At 44.2% G+C, this 22,561-nt stretch overlaps 2 protein-coding genes across 2 annotated transcripts in view; both read right to left on the bottom strand.

The window, feature by feature from the left end:
• The window catches only part of Crebl2 (cAMP responsive element binding protein like 2), a 30,313-nt gene extending 27,806 nt beyond the window's left edge, over positions 1-2,507 (bottom strand). Inside the window, exon 1 of the mRNA XM_036182001.1 lies at positions 2,193-2,507. Coding sequence (XP_036037894.1) covers positions 2,193-2,207 — 15 coding nt within the window. The 5' untranslated portion in view covers positions 2,208-2,507. The remainder of the gene's footprint in view (positions 1-2,192) is intronic.
• Positions 2,508-10,001: 7,494 nt separating this feature from the next.
• Positions 10,002-22,561, bottom strand: part of LOC118580328 (collagen alpha-1(I) chain-like) — a 32,436-nt gene continuing 19,876 nt past the window's right edge. Inside the window, exon 3 of the mRNA XM_036181987.1 lies at positions 10,002-11,649. Within this exon, the coding sequence (XP_036037880.1) occupies positions 11,640-11,649 (10 nt within the window). The 3' untranslated portion in view covers positions 10,002-11,639. The remainder of the gene's footprint in view (positions 11,650-22,561) is intronic.

Raw genomic sequence — 22,561 nt, 5'->3', positions numbered from 1 at the left:
CTAATAGGACTCTAGGAATTTGATTCTATTGTTCAGTACTTTCCCATGCCCTCCTTCCTAGGTGTTCAATCTAGCAGCTAGATTCTAGCTTATGGTCTATTTTTTTCCCCAAATGCAACAGTATGTCTGCACTGGCTGGTGAACACACCTGGGGCACATTAGTTAATGAAGCCTGAGTACATCAGGCAAACTTAATGCCACCATTTCAAACAATCACTATTACTAGCATTTTTAAGTTATACTACTAAATAAAATTTTATATTTAAATAAAATTGCCCCAACCCCATTATCATGTGCTAGTTTCAAAAAGAACCTCTATGGAGTTGGGGATATAACTTAGTTGGCAGAGTGCTTGCCTAACATGCACATAGCCGTAGGTTCAATCCCCAGCACCACATACACCCAGGTTTGGTAGCACAAGTCTACGGTCCCAGCACTTGAGAGACGGAGGGAGGAGGATTAGTAAGTAGTTCAAGGTTGTCCTTCGATTCACAGAAAACTGGGAGGCCAACCTGGGCTACCTGGGCTACAAAAGACTCTTTTTCTAAAAACAAACACTCCCCTTGAAAACAAACATTACTGCATGTGATTTTTTTTTTTTTGGTAAATAAAGTAATTCAAAAATCATATGTACTTTTGTTTGAAATTATTGGACCTTAGGAAGGCTGTTAAATACTTCAAAGGTCTGTAAAAAAATAAATAAATAAAATTGGAAGTTACATCCCGTGAAAGTCGCCAGTTGGGAAAGGTGAATGCTACATTTTTTTTTTTCAGCATCCTCGAGATTATTTTCTGGGAAAGATAATGGATATAGTTTACAGCCTTCATTTCAGAATCAACAGTGAAAGATCAAGGTAGCAAAGACTGGAAAAATATTTTCTGGAAAACTTTCAGAACTCTCCCTTTCTATTTTGAAAATACCACTTCCTGTAAGAGGAGGGCTTCTCCTAGGTGTGTCCGGGAGGCAGGTTACAGCGCTGGGCTCTCCCTTCAATCACTCTTCTCAGAGCCACCTTCCACATAAAAGGGAAGTGTTAATAAAGAATAAAACAACCAGCCAAGATAAACTGGACCCCCCCCACACCTGAGGATAGTTGAAACAAGAAAACTTAAGAGCAACAGAATTTTGTTGTTTTATATCTATAAAGGGTCCTAGAGGAAAAGCACTCCCAAGGAATATAACAGATTATGAGGAATTAGACTTCGAAAAGCATAGGGAAGAAAGCTTTAAATATTGACAAAATGTATGCCAGGCATGAGGTTCCCATTGAACATCCCAGCCCTTGGCAGGTAGAAGAGGCAGGAGGATCAGCTGAAGATCATCCTCTGCTATTGAGAGAGTTTGAGGCTAGCCTGGACTACATAAGACCTGGCTCTACAAAAACAGACAAATTGTTAAGTTTGAATCCTTAAAAGGCCCAACTTCCAGACATCATAAAACATTAATCAGGAACTCTCTGACCACTCCTATCTTCATGAAATGTGAAGCTCGAGTAATACAAGACGACAGAACCACAAATCTATTAGTTATCCCATAATGAGCGCTATTTTATAGTCATTAAAAAGTGCGCTAGAGATGAAAACATAGCTGGAGGTGGGGCACTAAATTGGATTAAAACGGGAAAGAAAATACTGTTTTTCTTAAGATTTCTAGAGGTTAGATTACAGGCTCTGGTCAGATAGCAACAGGAGCTAAGCACCGTTCCAACCAACCACAGGAAAACGCTCGGGCTGGGGAGTGGGGCGTGAACTGATTATATGAATGGGGCATTGAGTGAGCGAGGCTGAGGGAAGGAGGGAAAACCACCAAGGGTGATTATGTCGAGTTCAGGATGCACTAATTAATCTCTCCCACCTGGAAAACGCTGGGAGGGGCAAGACAGAGCAAAAGAAAAAAGCATGGTAGTTTCTTCACTTATTTCGACCTGCAGGTCAGGGCTTGCACTCCTCGGAACCCCTAGCAAACACAGTGACCCCGGGAGTGAAAATGTTGCAAGGGAGAAGAAGGCCTTTGCTAGAAAACTGCAGCCCGGTGCGCCCCAATGTCCCGGCGGGGTGCCAAGGGCCCGAGGCACACTGGTATCTATGGCAGGTGTTTCGTGAGTGCTCGCGTGGACTTCTCAACTGAGACTGGGCGGCGGGACTACGTGCGGCGACAAGCAGGCGGCCGCGGCGGCCAGCTCAGGACTTACCTTGCTGTCATCCATCTCCGCAGACAGGCCGGCTCGGCCTGGCGCCCTCCCGGCCCTCCCCCGCCTCAGCCGGCCAGGCCCGGCCCCCGCCCCGGGGAAGAAGGGGATATGGCTCTGAGTGCCTCCTCCTTCGCCTAACAGTTGGCTTCCCTGAAGCCACGGTCACGGGGACCCGGACCAGTTCAGGAGTGGCAGAGCGGACCCTGGAGGCTGCCCCAGGCGCCGCCCCACTCGGCCACCGCCTCCTTCACCCGCCCCATGACAGGCCCCCGGCGTATTTACAGAGGTGCTGGCTGGCCGCCCAACCCAAGTGGGGCGGGGCTCTGCAGGCCAATTGGCCTCTTCGGCCGCCATAGCCCGGCGGAATTCTGGGAGTTGTAGTTTTACTTCTCATAGTCTCCGAGAGGCTAACTGGAAAGGGAACTACGACGTCCAGATAGCCTCTGCTGGCTTGTATGTTTTCCTGTGGTTTAGGAGCGCCCTGGAGGCGGACCTGGACCAAGACGGAACTGTTTCCTACAACGCTTAGTCTTAATAATGTTTTGGTTGCCGTAGGGTGGGACGTTGCAGAGAAGGGAGACAGTTCGAGGCCCTGCCGAGGCCGAGCTGGAGGTGGAGAACTGGAAACAGGCCCTCTTCTGGGAATGCTTTTCCTTCTCCCCGCACCGGCCCACGGTAAAGCCCGGCAGCTGCTCTGGGAAACAAGTGGGCAGTGATCCATTTTGTAAGGAAATGTCCAGAATTGCACAACTAAAGAGACAAGTCCGTTAGTTGCCAAATGCTGGGACTGAGGAATGCCAGAGAAGGAGAGGAATTCTGGTTTCTTTTTGCAGTGGTGAAAACGGTCTGAACTGATTTTGGTGATGTCTGCACGGTACTGTGAATAATAAGCTAAAAGGTCTGTTACTGAGCATTTCAGTCAAGTTATAAAGAGAACCCCTGGGTGTCTCTTAAATCAGTAGTCCATTTTGTTAATGGTTATTGTCAGCTTCTCCTGGGCTTTGGGAACTGACCAAAGATTGTGATTTTTATCTATTACTTCTGAAAAGCCTTGAGCTCGTACTTTACAAAGACTTCCAAAGTACCCTCTTTGAAATTCGACCGAGGTGGCATTCCAGAAATTAGTAGTAAATATCTAGGATATATAGTTAGATTTGTATTTTAGTTGTGGTGTTTGTGTGTGTGTGTGTGTGGGTGTGTGGGTGTGTAGACATTTGTGTGGGTGTGTCATATGCATATGTGTGTGCACATGCATGTGTATGTGCATTTGTGTAGAAGTCAGAGATGAACCTCAAATGTCCTTCTTCATATTGACCTACATTTGTGACCCAGGGTCACAGGGCTATCTGGCTAGTGAGCTCTCTGAAGTGATCCACCTATCTCCGCCTCCTTGGCACTGAGATGACAGGTGTGGGAGCACAGCTTTTTACATAGGTACTGGGGGTCTGAACTCACATCCTCATAATCGTGCATCCATCCCTGTAGCCCTCTCTCCCTTCTTTTCCAATAGAGACTAGAACTTAATATGTAGAACAGGCAGGCCTCACATTTGAGGCATTCCTCTGGCCTTTGCCTCCCAAATGCTGGTGTAATAGGTGTTTACCACCATTCCTGGCATAATAAGACATACTGGTTAATTTTTCCAGCTTTAAAATTTTTATTTTATGTGTATGGGTGTTTTGGATGCATTTCTGTCTGCCCCCCATCTGCATGCAGTGCCCACAGAGGTCAGAAGAGGGTGCCAGAACCCTTGGAACTGGAGTTAAAGATGGTTGGGACCCACTGTGTGGGGGCCTGGGAATTGAACCCTCGGTCTTCTGGAAGAGCAGCAGAGCTCTTAACCAGTGAGACATCTCTCCAGTCCCCATAAGATTTTTTTTTTTTTTTTAAATTCTTTGATTTTCAGTCAAATAGAATGTAAGTGGGCAGCCTCTCTTTCACCCGGCAACTCTGAGGTTAAAACAGGAAGGTTGAATGGTCTTTGTCAGAGCTGTATGAAGATTTAGGAGAACTAGAGAAGATCCATTTTTCCCACAATGGTGCCTCATACTCAGATTTTGACATCGAAACAGGTCTGTCAGGCTGGCCCTACTGTGGTCAGGCCCAGCCAGATCATCCCAGCTGGCATTTCTAGTGATGAAAGGGACACCTAGTGTTGTCCTTTCTAATGATTAGAGACTGAGAGGTGGCTCAGTGGGTAAAGGCATTTGTTGCCAAGCCTGATGATCTGACCTTGATCCCTGGAAACCCACATGGTGGAGGGAGAGAACTGACTGGCTGCTGCAAATTATTCTCTGACTTCTACACATCCACACAGAGACACACATACACTTTGTGTGGGGTAGCTTTCCATCTCTGCTTTTGTTAAAACATAAACAGACAAGAACTAAAACTAAAGCATCGACTCTCTCTTGCTGAAGCTCAGTTGGTAAGTGCTTCTCTAGTGTGTGAAGCACTGAGTTTAAGACCACGGCCACATCCAAAACAGGTGTCGCAATCTTCAGAGTAAGGGGCCACCCTGGGATACACAGGACCCGTCTTTAAAAAAGTAATAAACAAGAAGGGAAGGAAGGAAGCGAAAGTGATAACAGACGAGAGGAAAACAGAGGCATGTGCCTTCAGCTTGTGTCAAGGAAGGGGGAGCCTCCATTAAGGAACTGCTTCCATCAGACTCTCCTGCTGCCACCTCTCAAGTTCGGGATCCCAGGCAGATGCCACCAAGTCCAGGTTAATCGTTTTCTACAGTGTCTTTTCAAATGAAACACATGCAATTCCTTGGGAGGGGGACATGCATTTCTCCTTCCTTCATTCCTTCTGTACACCACATTTGCATAGTCTACTACTGGACACCCACTGGCACTGTTGGCTTGGGATGCGTTAAGCCTGACCGCAGCTTCAGAGCCTTCCCAGTGATGCCTTCCTTGCACAGAAAGGTGCTCACCCTTCCCTGGTCTGCCTGCTCTCCATTCCCTTCTCCCTCCCTTTCCTCCTGTCCCTCTCTTGCCTTTGGTGGTTCTCTTGCAGCCAGGATGATATCACTCTGAGGCTCACATATCTGCTGGAGCACATAGTACAGGAAAGGAGGCTCTCCAATGGGTTGTGAATGTGGGTGTGGCTATGCATGCTTTTAATCCTAGCACTTGAGAGGTACAGGCTAGAGAATCAGGATTTCAAAGTCATCCTCAGCAATGTAGCCAGTGTGAGCCTAGTCTGAGCTACATGAGACCCTGCCTCAAAAAAGAGTCTTCCCATTAAGTATGTGACTGAAAATTTGCTCTGCCTTTTCCTAACTTTCATTGAAAATAAATTTTTTTGATGCAAATTTGGCATGAATACAATCTAGAAATATCAGTCTTTTAAAAAAAAGGCATACCAAAGAGATGTGTGTGTGTGTATGTGTGTCTTAGTTGATAGAGTGCTTGCTTTACATGTACAAAACCCTGAGTTCAATCCTTACAACTCCAGCACTGCACAAACCAGTGTGGTAGTGCAGGCCTATAATCCAGTATTCAGGAGGCAGAAGCAAGAGGATCAAGAGTTCAAGGACAGCATTAGCTACCTATGGAATTAGAGGCCATCCTGTCTCAAAGAAAACAAATAAAAAAAAGAGAAAGATGGCTATGAAATTCATCGTGTTAATGTCTTCATAATGTGAGTTTCTGTATGTAGGTTTTTGTTCTGTTTTTTGTTTGTTTGTTTGTTTGTTTTTGAGACAGGCTGCCTCACTGTGTAGTCCTAGCAAGTACTGAACTTGTTTTCCCTGTCTCCTGAGTGCTGGGATTTCAGGCATGTGCCACCATGCTCCACAATGTGTTTTTCCTATGTTGTATTTTATGTTGCTGGGCATCAAGCCCGTGGCTTTGGAGAGCAAGACTGGTGCTCTACAGGTGAGCCCTTTACCAGCCTACCTTCTGAACCGTGTTACCAGACATCACGAATTTGGGTTTCCAGAGGCTATCCAGAAATGGCTGCTCGTGATTTCTCTTTCTCTGGCCTATCGAGAGCGGACAGTCTGTACTGAGTGTTAAGTCGTTAAAATGTAGCATGGTATACAATGAATTTGTACATTGTGCAAACCAGGAAAGAGAGGAGGAAGGAGAGGAGGCAGAAGTACCGACTGAAGAGAGGAAGGGGGTGGAGGGAGATTAAGAGAGGAGGCGAAGGGAACAACATTGAACCCAATCAGAGGATCCACGACCAAGGGAACAGTGCAGTATTCTACATTCGGGAATGCTGTGGCTGTGGAGATACAAATCTGGCACTTGAACAACAGGGTATTATTGCTGCTGATACGGTAATCTTCCGAGGTGCGGGAGGAAAAGTGGGTGGGTCATGTGACATTCATGAAATGCTTGAGGTGAACTCACTGCTGAAGAATTAGTCACGTTTTGTTTTGTGTGCGGTTCCCTTCCCAATTTACTTGACAGAGAAGTGGTCCTCTGCATTTGTTGTTTCCCCAAAGTTTAGCTTATTTTCATCAATGCTTTAAAAAGTTTGTTGCTGTTCTAAAGATGTTTGGCAACATGCCTTGCCCCCTTTTGGCCTACTCGAACAAATATGCCTACATTTACATACATACACACACACCTACTTAACTCTCTGCATTGACTAGAAGTTCTGAGACAAGAGTCTGAAGGATCATGGTCAGAGTGAGTAAGTAATTTGGCCTCTAGCTTTCAGAAAGAACAAAAGCATAGAAAGAAAGAAAGGAAGAAAGAAAGAAAGAAAGAAAGAAAGAAAGAAAGAAAGAAAGAAAGAAAGAAAGAAAGAAAGAGATGGGGGAGAAGGGAAGGAGGGAGAGAGTGTGGGGGATAGGCAGGGAATGTTAAGCATCTCTGTACTGTAATGCCAGCACTCAGGAGCCTGAGACAGGTTTGCCACAAATTGGAGGTCAGCTTGGGCTACATAATGAATTTAAGGCCCATTTTAGAGCTAATACACATTGAAATCCTGTGTCAAAAGCCAGGTATAGTAGCGTGTACTTATAACACCAGCACAGGAGGATTGCCACAGAGATCAGGCCAGTATGATCTATGTGGCTAGTTCAGGCCAACCAAGGCTATAAACAGGAGACTGGCTCAAAATCCACAGAGAAGCTGGAGAGATGGCTCAGTGGGTAAAGTGCTTGCTGAGCAAGATGAGGCCTGAGTTCGGATCGCAGCACTGTTATAAAAGCCAAGTGCAGCTGAGAGTATCTGTAACCCCAATGCTGGTGTCTTAGGGTCACTGTTGCTGTGTTGAAGCACCATGATTAAGCAACTTGGCGAGGAAAGGGTTTATTTCACTCACAGCTCCATAGGACAGTTCGTCCAAAGCCATGAGGGCAGGAACTCATGCAGGGCAGGAACCTGGAGCCGATTCAGAGGCCATGGAAAGTGCTGCTTACTGGCTTGCTCCTCATGGATTGCTTAGTCTGCTTTTTTCCCCCCTTCCCTTTTTCAAGACAGGGTTTCTCAGTATAACAGCTCTGGCTGTCCTGAACTCACTTGTAGACCTGGTTGGCCTTGAACTCACAGAGATCTGACTGCTTCTGCCTCACTAGTGCTGGGATTAAAGGTGTGCACCACCACTGCCTGGCTCCACCTGATTTCTTATAGAACTCAGAGCCATCAGTCTAGGGAGGGCACTGCCCACAAAGGGCTGGGCCCTCCCCCACTGATCCACTAGTGAAGAAAACGCTTTACAGCTACATCTTATGGAGGCAGTTTCTCAATTGAGGCTCTCTGGTGACTCTAGCTTGTGTCACATTGACATAAAACTAGCCAGTATAGCTGGGTAGGCAGGGGATGGCAGAACCCAGAGGCTCACTGGGCCACCAGCCTAACCAAAATGGCATGCTCCTGGTACAGTGAGAAACCCTGTCTCAAAAATAAAGTCGAGATCAATGGAGGGAGCCAACTGATACTGACCTCTGACCTCCACATGCATATATGCCCCAGCAATAAATAAATATACTATGTGTTTTCTAAAACGCTAAAAACTAAAGCCCAGAGGTTTTGAAACTATTGCTGACCTGAAGGGAAAGCGAGAGTCCATCACCAGCATAAAAATAAGTAAGAGAAAATGAATCTCAAAGAACCCAAACCTCCCCAGTCCAAACCTCCTGCCACTTCTTCCTCCTCAGCAGTGTATGTACCAAAGCTTTGCCTCAGACTGAAAGTCTTGTTATGGTACTCCTAGTGGCCTTGAACTGGCTTATGGCAATTGTTCCTGACCCAGCCTCTTCAGTGAGCCACCATACCTGGCTTATGACCTCTGTTTTAAATACTACCCCCTTTCTACTTGAAATACTGCTGTTTTTTATGAGCCATTATCCCCCACCCAGTAGAATAAAAATAAAATGTGCCCTTATTTGAGGAGACAATAGGACACTCATTTAGGTAAGCAGCAGCTGTTCCAACTGGACTCCTGTAGGCCACCATGCCTGGTGTATGTTGTGCTAGGGAATCTGACCCAGAACTTCATGAAGGCTAGGCAAACACTACCAATTGGGCTGCACCCCTGCTCAGTTCCCCCATTTCTAAGGGGAAAAAATGTAAATTAAAATTTATTATTGGAGTCATTATTATTATATATGGTAGCTTGTAACTTGTAATTCCAGCACTTGGGAGTCTGAGGCATGATGGTCATCACCAAGAGTTTGAAATCAGCTGGTGCTATGGTCTGAGACACTGTCTCAAAAACAAACAAAGGAACAATAAAAGCTGGGCGGCACACACTTTAAATCCTAACACTTGGATGGCAGAGGCAGGCAGCTCTCTATGAGTTCCAGCCCAGCCTGGTTGAAAGAGTGCATTCTAATCTAGCCAGATTCACAGTGAGATTCTGTCTTATAAACAAAACCGATCTTTTGTTTTTTGTTTAATTGTCTGGAGGAATAGTTCAATGATTAAGAATGCTTCCTACTACTCCAGGTGATTGGAGGTCAGCTCCCAAAACCCATGTCTAGGGGATTACAATCACCTGTGACTCTAGATCTGGGGGCAGTTAGAGGGTGGGGTGGGGAAGCTGATGCCCTCTGCTGGCTTCTGAAGGCACTTGCACACATGGCATACATTCATAAATACACACACCCGAATTTAAATTTAAAAAATCTTTTAGCCTGTAATCCCAGCACTCAGGAGGCAGAGGCAGGTGAATCTCTGTGAGTTCGAGGCCAGCCTGATCTACAGAGTGAGTTCTAGGACAGTCAGGACTGTTTCACAGAAGAACTCTGTCTCGAAAAACAAAACAAAAAAATTTTTTTTTTAATTTACTATTGGGATCCTATAGACACAGTCATGACCATTAATATGTTTTCACAGGACCACAGGCAATGTTTAGAAGAATTTGAGTTCCAGCAATATATCCTGACTCGGATTCTAACATTATTTTATAACATTACAAATATTTTGGTTTTTCTGTTTGAGATCACACATTATTCACAAATCTGTGCTTATATGTTTTGTTTTTCTCTTGTGGGATCAAACCAAGGACTTGAATTTGCCAAGCATGTAATTTGCCACTGGGTTATATCCCCAGCTACAGATTTCTTTCTTTTTTTGTTTGTTTGTTTTTGTTTTTCGAGACAGGGTTTCTCTGTAGCTTAGGAGCCTGCCCTTGACTAGCTCTGTAGAGCAGGCTGGCCTCGAACTCACAGAGATCTGCCTTCCTCTGTCTCTCGAGTGCTGGGATTACAGGCATGCAGCACCTCCACCTGGCCAGATTTCTTTTTTAAACATATAAGATTTCCATGCTGGGTTGTGGATTTAGCTCAATGGTAGAGTGCTTGCCTAGCAAGTGCAAGGCCCTGGGTTCAGTCCTCAGCTCTGAAAAAAAAAAAAAGATTTCCATGCTAGTGCTGGGCATGGGGGAACGGGCCTATAGCCCAGTACTCAGGAGCCTGAGCAGGAAGACTGCTACCATTTCAAGGCCGGCTTGATCTATAATGACAAAACAAAACACCAGACATGTTATCACGCCTGTACCAGCCAGAAGGATCAGGAGTTTAAAGCCAGCCTTGGCTACTTAACACATACTAGGCCAGCCAAGACTTCATGAAACCCTATTTGAAAAAAATATTTCTATTCCAGCACATATCTTCAAATATTCTCCAAATAGTATATAGTTTTCTAATTCTTCTGATTCATAGAATTATTTCTGAAATTTCTGTGTAAATTTGAAGGTATTTACTATCCATCTTCTCTGGTTAATTCAGTGATACCTGGACAGTATAGCATCCAAGTGCTCCCCGAAATCTCTGTGTTAATATTATCTCTTTGGAATGGAGGTATTGCTACCTGGGACCTCAGCTATCTAATACACAACTTTTATTTATTTATTTATTTGTTTGAGCAAGTTCTCACTGTACAATCTAGCTGACTTTAAACTCACGAACCTTCTGCCTCAACCTCCTGACTCGAGGATTACAAGTGTGAGCCATCCCCTCTGGCCTAGCACGTGATTTCTGTCACCATGGTATTTTGTTAGAGGACAGAGTTGTTCTAGCTAACACTACCCCTAAATGTTAGTATAACTCTGTTTCGGTGTCAGGTTTTGCTTACAAATGTCACCCAGATCACTACAGATTACTCTTGCTTGCTATGTGAAACAGCCCTTTAAAAGGTATGCATTCCAAGATTATCTCAAACAGGTTTCAAATGACACCCTTTTATGCTTACTTTGTAAGCCAGCCCATGATAAATTCTCTCCTCACTGTGGATGGCTTTTACAGACTCAGTCTTAACTTGTCCAAGGTGAATGGTACTGCTTTGCAAAGGTCTTTCCAGTGCTAAGATCTTATTGCTGAAGATATAACACACTTTGGTTGCAGGATATGGAGAAATAATCAATCTGGAACTGACCTAAAAACCTTTTCCTTGCTGGCCAATTTTCATAGTATTGGAAGGTACTATGCAGCCCCACTAAGGAAGGAAAGCCATCAGTGGACTTACCCAGCAGTGGACCCTGCATATTACAGTGCCAACCTGCCAGGCAAGATGCCCCTTCCTGTGCAATAGTGGCATGACTGTTATGAGGACAACCAGCTGTTTTCTGCTTGGATTTGAAGGACTCATGCCTGTACTATGGTGTAAAGCTCATGGCCGTAGGGGGAAACTCCACTGTCTGCTGTCAAACTGCCTTTTAGATTTTTACATTTATGCCACGTCTTAGTGCTACTCAACCTGGGTCAGAAGCTTCTTTTTGCAGCGGGCAGCGGTCAATGAGCTCAGAACAGCTGCGCTTACCAGCACAAGACTTGCATGAGATCAAGTCAGTCAACATTCCAGCATGGAGTGGGGAGGAGTTCATTTGGCTTTCCCATAGCTGAGGAACTATTGGCAGTTGATGGATGTAGTCGATGGGGGGGGGGTGTCCTTTTTCTTTAGGAGTGTGTATATTGCTAGGTTACCCATGCTCCTGTGGATGGTTCCACAATCATGTGCACGCAGGTAGCAGTAGCTGGATTCAGTGGGCTCTGAAAGGAAAAGGACATGAAGGGAGGAGGAGAAAGTATCAGCAGAAGCAGAGGACTGGTAAGGGGGGTTGTTGGATATGATCAAGATACATTGTATACGTGTTTGAAACTGTCAAAGAATAAATTTAAAATATTCAAAACACATGCACACATGCACAGAGGAAAGGCCTTAGTCCAATATGGTATATGTTTGTCATCTTAGCCTCAGAAGGTGGAAACAGGAAGATCAAGAGTTCAAGAGCAGCCTGGGCTGCATGAGACTTTGTCTCCAAATCCTCTAGTTAAATCAATAGGCCTTAGCCACATGGTGTTTTCCTCGGTGCTCTTCCTAAAGTACACACCTGAGCTGCTCTGCTGTATCTCTTCCTGGGATGGATGAATCACAGTTTTGCCTGTCTGTTTTGTTTTGTTTTTGTAGTGCTGTGGGTTGAACAAGAGGCTTGCACATGCTAGGCAAGCCTTTCCAACAGCTACAACCTCAGCCCTTTTAAATTTCTTTTTTAATCTAAATGGGATGAATAATTTATATCCCTCTTGTTTTGTTTTATTTTGTTTTGTTGAGACAGGGTCTATATAGCCCTGCCTGTTCTGGAACTCTCTGTAGACCAAGCTGGCCTTGAACTCACAGAGATCTGCCTGCCTCTGCCTCTTGAGCGCTGGGATTAAAGGCATGTGCCACCATGGTCCTGCAAATGGTCTCCTTTTACACCTGTTTCCATACTTGGTTTGACCTGATATCATCATCATCATCATCATCATCATCATCATCATCATCATCATCTTGTTATTAGTTTGTGTGTGCACATGAATGCTACAGGGTGCATGTGGACGTCAGAGGACAACGTTGTGGAGTTGAGTCTCTTCTTACACCTTTATGTAGGTTCTGGGGGTCACACTCAGGTTGTCAGGTTTGTGTGGCGAGTGCTTTGCTGGCTGAGCCACCTTTCTGGGCCAATCTGGTATTTTCCTGGAGCTTTCTGCTAGAACTTGTCTGCTACACAAGTGACCAACGTGCTCTATTCCATGCATAGAATGTACTTTCTACCAATAAGCTTTGTTCCTGTTTGTTCTTTAGTTGTTCAGATAATCCCCGTGCTTCCCTAATAAGGTAGTATTATCAGAACTGAGAGTTGATAGAATTAGTTCTCTTATAGAACTCATTTTGTTGTTGTTGTTGTGGTTTTTGTTTTTTGTTTTTTTCGAGACAGGGTTTCTCTGTGTAGCTTTGCGCCTTTCCTGGAACTCACTCTGTAGACCAAGCTGGCCTTGAACTCACAGAGATCTGCCTGCCTCTGCCTCCACCTGGGATTAAAGGCATGTGCCACCACCGCCCGGCTTAGAAATCATTTTATAATTCAACATAGGATTTTTTTCTTTTCTTTTTTGAACAGGGTTTCATGTAGTCCTAGCTGGCCTTGAACCTGTTATGTATCTGGGGATGACTTTGAACTCCTGATTCTTTTGTTTCTGCCTCCTAAATACTGGGATTACAAGTATGCTAACACAGCACCTAGTTTAGCATAGGAATTTTAAAGTGTGGAATTTGTTGATCTCTATTCTTGCTCATGCAGATGAAGCCCTACTGCAGCCTTCGAACCTTATTGCCCAGTTATGGCTTCCAGAGGAAAGCTGGTGCCTCCTCTTCATCAGCACCACCCTTCATCATTCCTCTCGCCTGCCCTGCCTGGCCCACACTGCAGGACCCAAGCAAGGTGAAGTGTGGACTAGCTTACCCATGCTTTACTTTTCCGGTCATGTCACGTGTTTCTGCCCAGCCAACTTCCCTTGTTTCTATCCCTCAATTTGAAATTCTGGCTCTCCTGGCTGCCCAGTTCCTCTACTCCTGTATGCTCAGGCATGAGAGAAGCTTCCACAGTTTCACTAGCTGCCTCCAGGGTATCTGGGTCCCCAACCAGCCCAAGGCATGTCTCTTGTTTCCACAGGTGCTATTGCTAAGCTGAGAGGTCATGTGTGGGGAGTTGGGGGAGGCTGGTGACAGAATTAGACTCTCTTGAGCACTCTTCAAGGGAGCTGCCTCCCCAGCTTCTCCTTCTCAGTGCCTCTAGCAGACAGGTGGTCCCTCCACTGGTAGCAAATTCCTGGGTATTTTTACCGTAAACAAAATGGCAATGTTATTGGAAATGTCATGCAACCAGGCATATGAGCAATTGTCCCCATTAATCATTTTGCCAAAGAAAACAAGTTACCATCCAAGCTTGTTTGGAGAGATGCTTGCTATGTGAAGGAAGAAAGTTCAAGCATTTGCCTAAAAGCTCCCTGTCAAGACTGGGATGATGTATAGCCAGGGCTCTGGTGTGTCTGAAAGTAAACCCTCCCCCGTGCACGTCAGTGCCAGCTGTGTAGTCCACACTGGACGAGTCTTTACTGGAATCTCAAAGCCATGGAGAGTGAGGCCCTTCCACAGGGACTGGGGATTCAAGAGAGGTGCAGGTTGTACCCAGTTTGTCTCGGTATCGGTGAACATCAACACTACAAAGACATCCTTCCAGGGCAGGCAAGATGGCTCCGGAAGTAAAGGCACCTGCTGCTAAGCCTGATGACCCAAGCTGGTTCTCTCTGACTTACATGGAAAGAGAGAACCAGCTCCCACAAGCTATCTCCTGATTTCCATACGTGCACTGGAGACAGAGGTAGGGGAGGAGGAGGAGGGAGGAGAAAGGGGGAAGGAGGAGGGCAGGAGGGAGAGGAGAAGAGCGGGAAGGGAGGGGAGCACACACATGCACATACACCCACCCCAATAAAACTAAATACTGAACTGAGTCTCTGCCCTCAGATGTGAGACTTGCGTACATTCTTATAAATGAATATTTAATGAAAAACTGCAGGGTAGTGTGTGAAGCTGGATAATACAGGTATAAATAGAACAGAGAGGAACCATGGCAAGTCTCTTGAAAGGCTAATATACGAGCCAAGTCTCAAAAAAGGAACACATGTTTTTTCAAGCAGGCAAGTAAAGGAATATTTGCAAAGGCACAATGGTGTGCAGTAGAGTGGGGAACTGCAAACAAGTAGGTTTGGGTGCAGCACAGGCATCCAGGAGGCGAGAACATCAAGAGCCAAGCACAAAGAAGTAGACAAGTGACAGATGATGGAGCACTTTAAGTGGAGGGCTTGGGAGAGTGGACTTGATTTGAAGGCAATTGGGGACCACAGGAGATTTGAACATGAGAGTGACAATGGAATCAGTCCTTTCACATGTACTTAGCAGTTCCTCGTTTTACTTAGGGCAATTTACTTTATTATACAGAAACAAATACTACAGTGTGAGGGCCTGGTGTATATTCACCACTTCCATAACCCATGTTTGTGAAGGAACTCTGATGTTAAGTCTCTCACCTATGATCAATGACTTGCTTCCCTGCCGGGCGCTTTCTATCATACTGGAGCAATAGGTAACAAAGTAGCTATTGAGATACCTCCCCAGATGGACGGTACAGCTACATGACAGTGCCTAGTACATGTTTCCAGACATTTGCTTAGCTCTCCCTTAACCCCAAATTATAATCCACACTATTGTAACGTCTCTGAGAAGTGACGATAACTGTTTGTGTCTATGTGTGATGGGAGTAGAACCCAGGACCTTGTGCATGCTAAGCAAAAATATTCTATCACTCTGCTATACTCCATTTTGTGTGTGTGTGTGGGGTGAAGGCAGGGTCTCCAGGATGGCCTCAAATTCAGCATGTAGCTGAGGCTAACCTTGGATTCTCGATACCCCATATATACTTGCCAAGGGCGGTGATTACAGGAACACACCACCATGTTGTAGCTTCTAACCTTTTTTGTAGAGAAATTTCTAAACAGTCTTATTAAGAACTTATTAAGAAACATGGAGCCAAATACAGAGTTAAAAGCCCAAGAGATCAGAGTACTAGCGAAGAGCAAAGACTACCTTTAGCTTACCACCTGCTGCCGCTTCCCTTGAGAGAGTCTTCCTATCTGACTTGTCTTTTTATTGCCTTTCTGTTCTGCCTTCTCATTGGCTCTAAACCCAACTGCATGACTTCCTCATCACTGCCTGTCTATACAGACTTCCAGGTCTCTATGGTTGGTACTGGGATTAAAGGTTTGAGTCACCACGATTGGCTTTGTCCTTGACCACACAGAGACTCTGCCTGCCATGTGATCAGATTAAGGGTGTGTGCTACTGTGGTGATATTGTATTTCCCAAAATATTGTGCACCCTAATAAACTTATCTGGGGTCAGAGAACAGAACAGCCACTAGATACAGAGGCTAGAAAATGGTGGCACTCATGCCTTTAATCCTAGCATTCCAGGGGCAGAAATCCTCTGGATCTCTGTGAGTTCAAGGCCACACTGGAAACAGCCAGACGTGGAGACTCACGCCTTTAATCCCAGGGAGTGATGGCAGAAAGCAGAAAGGCATATAAGGCATGAGGACCAGGAACTAGAAGCATTTGGCTGGTTTAAGCTTTTAGGCTACTGAGTAACAGTTCAGCTGAGATTCATTCTGGATGAGGACTCAGAGGCTTCCAGTCTGAGGAAACAGGATCAGCAAGGAATTGGGAGATGAGGTGGCTGTGGCTTGTTCTGCTTCTCTGATCATCCAGCATTCACCCCAATACCTGGCTCCAGGTTTGATTTTATTAATAAGATTTGTGCTACGTGCTACTACCACCTGACTTCTGTTCCTGGCTAGCTATTGACCTCTGATCTCCAGGCAAACTTTATTTATTAACATACAAATAAAATCACATTTCAGCACAATTAAAATATCCCCACACTTTTTATTTTTTAGTCAATAATATATATTAGATACTATTTTGTATCTATTAGGTAGAACACCATATCTCCCCCATTTTCTTTCAGAATTGTTGCTTTACTTCATGTTTTATTAATACAGACATGGAGATCATTAATGATACATTTCTCTTCTTGTGTGAATTTATAAGATAGAGTCCTAGTGGAAGAACTTTTACATTACACACACACACACTCACACACACACATTCAATTTCTGCAAATATTGCTGTTTTCCTTTATTTAGGTTTATTATCTTATGTGTGTGAGTGTTTTGCTTGCATGTATGTAAGTATACCTTGTGGGTACCTGATGCCCTTACTGGTCAGAAGAAGGTGCCAGGTACCCTTGGACTGGAGTTATAGAGGACTTTCAGCTGCCATGTAGGTTCTGGCAATTGAACCTGAGTCCTCTGCAAAAGCATCAGGTGTAAGCCAGGTGTTGTGGTGTATGCCTTTAATCCTAATACTTAGAAGGTAGAGGCAGCTGGATCTCTGAGTTCAAGGCTAACCTGGTCTACATAGTGAGTTCCAGGACAACCAGAGCTACATAGTGAGACCTTGTCTTAGAAAAAAAAAAACACAAGTGCTTTTAACAACTGAGCCAACTCTTTAGACTGCAATTTTTCTCTAAATACATCACAAACATGTATTCTGTCACCAATATTTGCACATTTCCCCCACATACTTATCAATGTGTTTGTGAAAGGAGTATTCCTTTTTTTTGTGTGACTGGGTCTTGAGTAGCCCAAGTTGGCTGTGAACTCACTATGTAGCCAAGGTTGGCTTATGATATTTCTGCCTCTACCTCCCAAGTGCTAGGGTTACAGGCCTGTGCCACCATGCCTGCTTTCTGTGACCCTGAAGACAGAACCCAGGGCTTTGTGCACATAAGGCAAGCATGCCAACTCTATCAACTCAGCCACATCTTCAACCCAGAAATTTCTATTTTTAAGTCATATTTACTAACAATTCCTCTGTGATTATTTAATTTTATGTTATAATCAGAGAAAATTTTCTTTGTGGCAAGATTATACACAAAGATATACACAAATTCATTGTTTTATTTCAACAACTTCATAACTTCATTTTTATATTTAAGTTTTTACCCAGCATTTATTTATTTACTTACTTATTTTGAGATATGGTTTTGCTGTCTATCTTAGGTTAGCCTTGAATTCCTCATGTAGCCTAGGCTGGCCTTAAGTTGGTAATAATCCTCCTGCTTAGTTTTCTGAGTGCTGAATGACAGGTATATGCCATTATGCCTTGCTCTGAGATTTATTTTTTATCAAAGAGCAAAATGCAGATTTGCTACCCTTTTGATTTTAAATTTTTATCATAATAACACTCAGTGAATATTTTTCCTGCTGATCTAGAATGTTTTATTTGCAGTATTGGGGAATTGAACCCCTGCTCTGTTCATACTAGGCAAATGCTCTATTGCTGAATTACTCACCAGCCCTGGAATGTTCCTTTTATTATAAACTAATTTTGTTGGTATGTGGGTCCATTTGTGGACTGTCTCTCTCTTCCCATTGGTCTGCCCTGTCTGGTTTTGTTTGTAACAGCTGTCCTAATTAGTGTAGTTTTAGAAGATACTTTGAAATCTGATGGAACTAATTTCCTTTTGTCGTTCTCTTCTTGTTTATATTTCCAGATGGTCTGTACTCAAGTTCTAATATAAATTTAATTGTATGCTTGTTTGATCAACGGCTAGTAAGACAATTTCATGACTCATAATGGCCAGTACCATTTTGATTGTTGTTTTCATTCCCAATATTGCAGTGTAAACATTCCTAATGAGTCTTTTGGTCATTCCTGTTTTTCTGATTTGTTCACAATTATTACAAGTCCTTGTGCTTCCTCAAAGTAAACTATTGGCTGAAAACCACTGGACAATGTTCTCACATTGACTCAGCCACCATGCTGAGTCCTAGAAGTCGCCTCAGAGCAGGCAGCAAGATGCCCATTTAAATATGGCTGTGAAGACTGACATCTGTTATCTTTCTCATCCCATAATCCCAGCAACTTTAGGGTTCTGCAGGCAATGTTGGTTCACTATTTTCCCCCTCTGTACTATCTCCCATCTATGTATGTGATTCAAAGATACACTTTTTCAGCCTTGCAAAAAAGGGCAGTTTACCAGAAAGTACCAAGGGAAACATTTAGAATCTTAACAACAGAAGATCCTTTGGCTAAATTCTAATCCTTGTGTGGTTTATCATGGATTGAATCTGCTGTCTGTCTTGGCCTCCTTCCTGAAGTCCACAGGCATTCTGAAAGCCTCTTGAAACATGAGTGAGTCACAAGTAGGGGGCTTGGAAATGAAAAGACAGGGAATTCACAGCAATTAAACAAGGAAATGACCAGGAGCTAGCTACTGAGCTCTGTCCTTCCTCATCCTCATCTAGCCAGCCTCCACTCCCTCCAGACATCAAGCTGAAGGTTCAGAGTCTTCTCTGTGGAACTTGCCAGGGGAAAGTTTCCCTTAGGTTTCAGACTCTCCATCCATCTTGAAGTTTAAGGTAAGTGCTCTGTCTTTAGTTCTTTCAACTTTCCTCAAGTGAGTGCTATTTCCTTTAACTGCTAAGCCCCCGAAAGGTGGAGGGAGAGGAACTAATAGAGCCTCAATGAAATAGAGCAAGAAGAACAGAGCAAGGCATGGTGCTGCACACCTCTTCTAGGCCTTGAGAGAGGTAGAAATGTCGCTACTGTTCCGAGTCCAGCCCGTCTACATACCAAGTCCATCCCCCCCACTTTTGGTTTTCTGTCCAAAACAGGATTTCTCTGTGTAGCCCTGGCTGTCCTGGACCTCTCTCTGTAGACCAGGCTGGCCTCGAACTCACTGAGGTCTGCTTGCCTCTGTCTCTCAAGTGCTGGATTAAAGGTGTGTACCACCACTACCTGGCACATTCCAAGTTCTTCATCATCCAGGGCTACACAGGAAAAAGATCTCTCAAAAATAAGGGGTTACATGCTGGAGAAAAGGTTCAGCAGTTAAAAGCACTGGCTGTTTTCTCAGAAGACCCAGGTTCGATTTCCAGTATCCACGTGGAGGCTCACAACTGTCTGTCATTACAGTTCCAGGGGATCTGATGCCTTCTGACTCCCACAGGCACAAAGCATGCAAGTAGTGCTTAACCACACAAGCAGGCAAAACGCCCAGAAACAATTTTTTTTAAAAAAGATGTTTTTAAGGAGCTAGAGAGATGGCTCAGTGGTTAAGAGCACTGACTGCTCTCCCAGAGGACTTGGGTTCAATTCCCAGCACCCACATGGCAGCTCACAACTGTCTGTAACTTCAGTTTTAGGGGACCTGACACCCTCACATAGACACACAAGCACCCGTAAACAATTTTTTTAAAAAAGATGTTTTTAAATGGTTATGATGGACTTGTATGACCATGAGGTATAGCTGGTTGTCTTGTTCAGTCATAAATGATCTCTTCCCTGGTTGCATGCTTTAGAGAGGGTTCCTGAATCCTCTACACTAAATCATCTTTGGACTGGGGTCTATATGAACTCTGGAAAGTTGGTGGCAGCCATTCTGAATCTCAAATGAGATTAACACAGGCACAAAGGCAGAGGAGAGGAGAAGCCGTCATGACATTGCAGGGAAAGGAGGGACTTGATCACGGGCTTGCAGAAACGGTGCTGTAGGCTTGAATTGTTAAATGCCAAGGAATAGGTGTCAGACGTAATGTTGAAGAGGTAGGGAGTGGCTGGGTCCTAGGGACCCTGGTATACCATGACCAAATACTTGGAGAAGAATTTTAAGCATATAGATGACAGGTGGTAACCAGAAGAGTCCCATATATTAATTTCATAATGATGGTCCTACCAAAAAGAGTATAAAGCAAATTTGAAACTAATGTAGTTAATGAGAGCTGGTGAGATTCTTGTCATCTGTATACTGTTGAGGATCATCATACCATCATTAGAGTGACAAGAAGATGTCTCCACCCAGTTTCTGAAATTGGGTTCCCTCCCATATAGTTGGATTTTGTATTGGAAGGGATGGTCCCAGGAGCACTGCAGGGGACCATCTTAAGGGCACTGAGGCTGATGGTAAACAAATGCTATTGTATAGGTCAGTGATGAGAGCATCCTGACCTAGTTTAGCAAGGGAGCTATTACTGAAGATAAACTTAGCATATTTGAAGAGACAGCAATGAAAGTGTGCTGTCCAGTGAAGAGCACATAGAGGAGCATACGTGACCAGGTGCTCCCCTAGGGTGCTCTGAAACTTGTTGTGGCTTCTGGCTGAGACCATGATTTTTTTCTTTAAAAAAATTATCGTTATTATCTTATATGTATAAATGTTTTGCCTGCATGTATGTAAGTGTTCTGCGTTTGTGCCTGGGACCTTTGATGCTGGAAGAGAGCACTGGATACCATAGAACTGGAGTTACAAATGATTGTAAGCCAACACGGGGTGCTGGGAATGGAACCCCGGTCCTCCAGAAGAGTAGTAAGTGATCTTCTGCGGCTTCCATGACCAGATTTTTAATTCCTCCCTTTTTAAAGTTTTTCTCATTTTATTTTCTCCATTTTTTCTCTTAATATCGTTTTATTTGGGGGGGGGTGCAGGGACAGAGGGCAGGTGCGAAGGGACAGAGAGTGAATGGAATCAAGACACATGATATGAGAAACACATAGAATAAATAAATAAATACATTGAAAAAAGAATATTAAGTGCTCTTAACCAGAGCTATCTCTCTAGTTTTTTTCTTTGTTTTCTTAAGATTTATTTTTATTTTTATTCATGTGTAGATGTTTGTCTGTATACAACATGTGTGCACGTGTCTGACGAAGACAGAGAAGGTGTTGAATCCTTGGAGCTGGAGTGGTACAGGCCGTTGTGAGTGCCTGAGGTGGGTGCTGGGAGCTGTACAGGGTCCCCTGGAACTGTAACAAGTGCTCTTAACCACTGAACCAATTCTCCAGTCCCTTGTGATTCTTAAAGCCTGCTTTACTGCTGAATCAGCAGGGACAGCAAGCCAAGTCTGTGTCCGAGGAAGAGGAACTACAATGGCGGACAAGGCTGCCTCTAGGATGTCCCACTGGTCTGAAAGAGCTCTCTTACTATAGCAGCACAATCTTAGACTCTTCCATCATCTACCTTTCTCCCCCTCCCATTCTCTTTTCCTCCCTTCCTTCTTCCCGTGACTCATCATGGCCCAATGGTTATCCTAGGGGACCTGGACTAATACATAATAGTGGGTGAGATTTAGCCTCTAGAGTCACAATAACTTGGTGAGAATCAAGCTCTATCTACCCTCGGTATGTGAGTTAAATTAAGCAAGAAATTTGACCTGTTAAATATAATACTCAGACTAGTGATGTGGCTCAATTGGTAGAGTTTACTCAGCATGCGTGAAGCCCTGGCTATGATCCCTAGTACTACATAAACTAGGTATGGTGGGTGCATGACTATAATTCCAGCCTTTGGGAGGTAGAAGCAGGAAGATCAGAAGTTCAAGGGCATCCTTGGCTACATAGGCTAGCCTGGAGATACATGAGACCTTGTCTCAAAAAAAAAAAAAGGTCACTCTTGCACTCTTGGGCTGAAGGAATAGTTGAGGGTAGAATATCTGAATATTTGGTCCCTAGCATGAATGGAACCTTGTGTTTAATTCTTTTTAAAATCATGACAATTGTGAAGATTAAAGTTTATAAGTGTGTGCACAGCATCTGGAACATTGTGAGAACTTGATAAACGTCAGTCATTCTTATTAGATATGAAGAATGAAGAAACAGGACTCAGGGAATGAGGTGCCAGGTGCTTGCATTACATAAAATAATCATATTTTTATTTTTTATTTTTTGGTTTTTCGAGACAGGGTTTCTCAGTGTAGCTTTGTGCCTTTCCTGGAACTCACTTGGTAGACCAGGCTGGCCTTGAACTCACAGAGATCTGCCTGCCTATGCCTCCCGAGTGCTGGGATTAAAGGCGTGCGCCACCACTGCCCGGCTTTTTTTTTTTTTTTTTTTTTTTTTAATGTGTAGCCCAGGCTGGCCTCAAACTTGTGATCCTCCTGCCTCCGCCTCCTTCAGCAAATCCTACTGCTGTGCGCCACCACAACTGGCAATCATAAATATTTTACCCAAGTTTTAATTGTCCTTT

Source organism: Onychomys torridus, chromosome 3 (assembly GCF_903995425.1).
Source record: "Onychomys torridus chromosome 3, mOncTor1.1, whole genome shotgun sequence".
In the NCBI taxonomy this organism is placed as follows: Eukaryota; Metazoa; Chordata; class Mammalia; order Rodentia; family Cricetidae; genus Onychomys; species Onychomys torridus.
The sequence above is the reverse complement of the archived record's forward strand: the minus strand, read 5'-3'. Positions and strand labels throughout refer to the sequence as shown.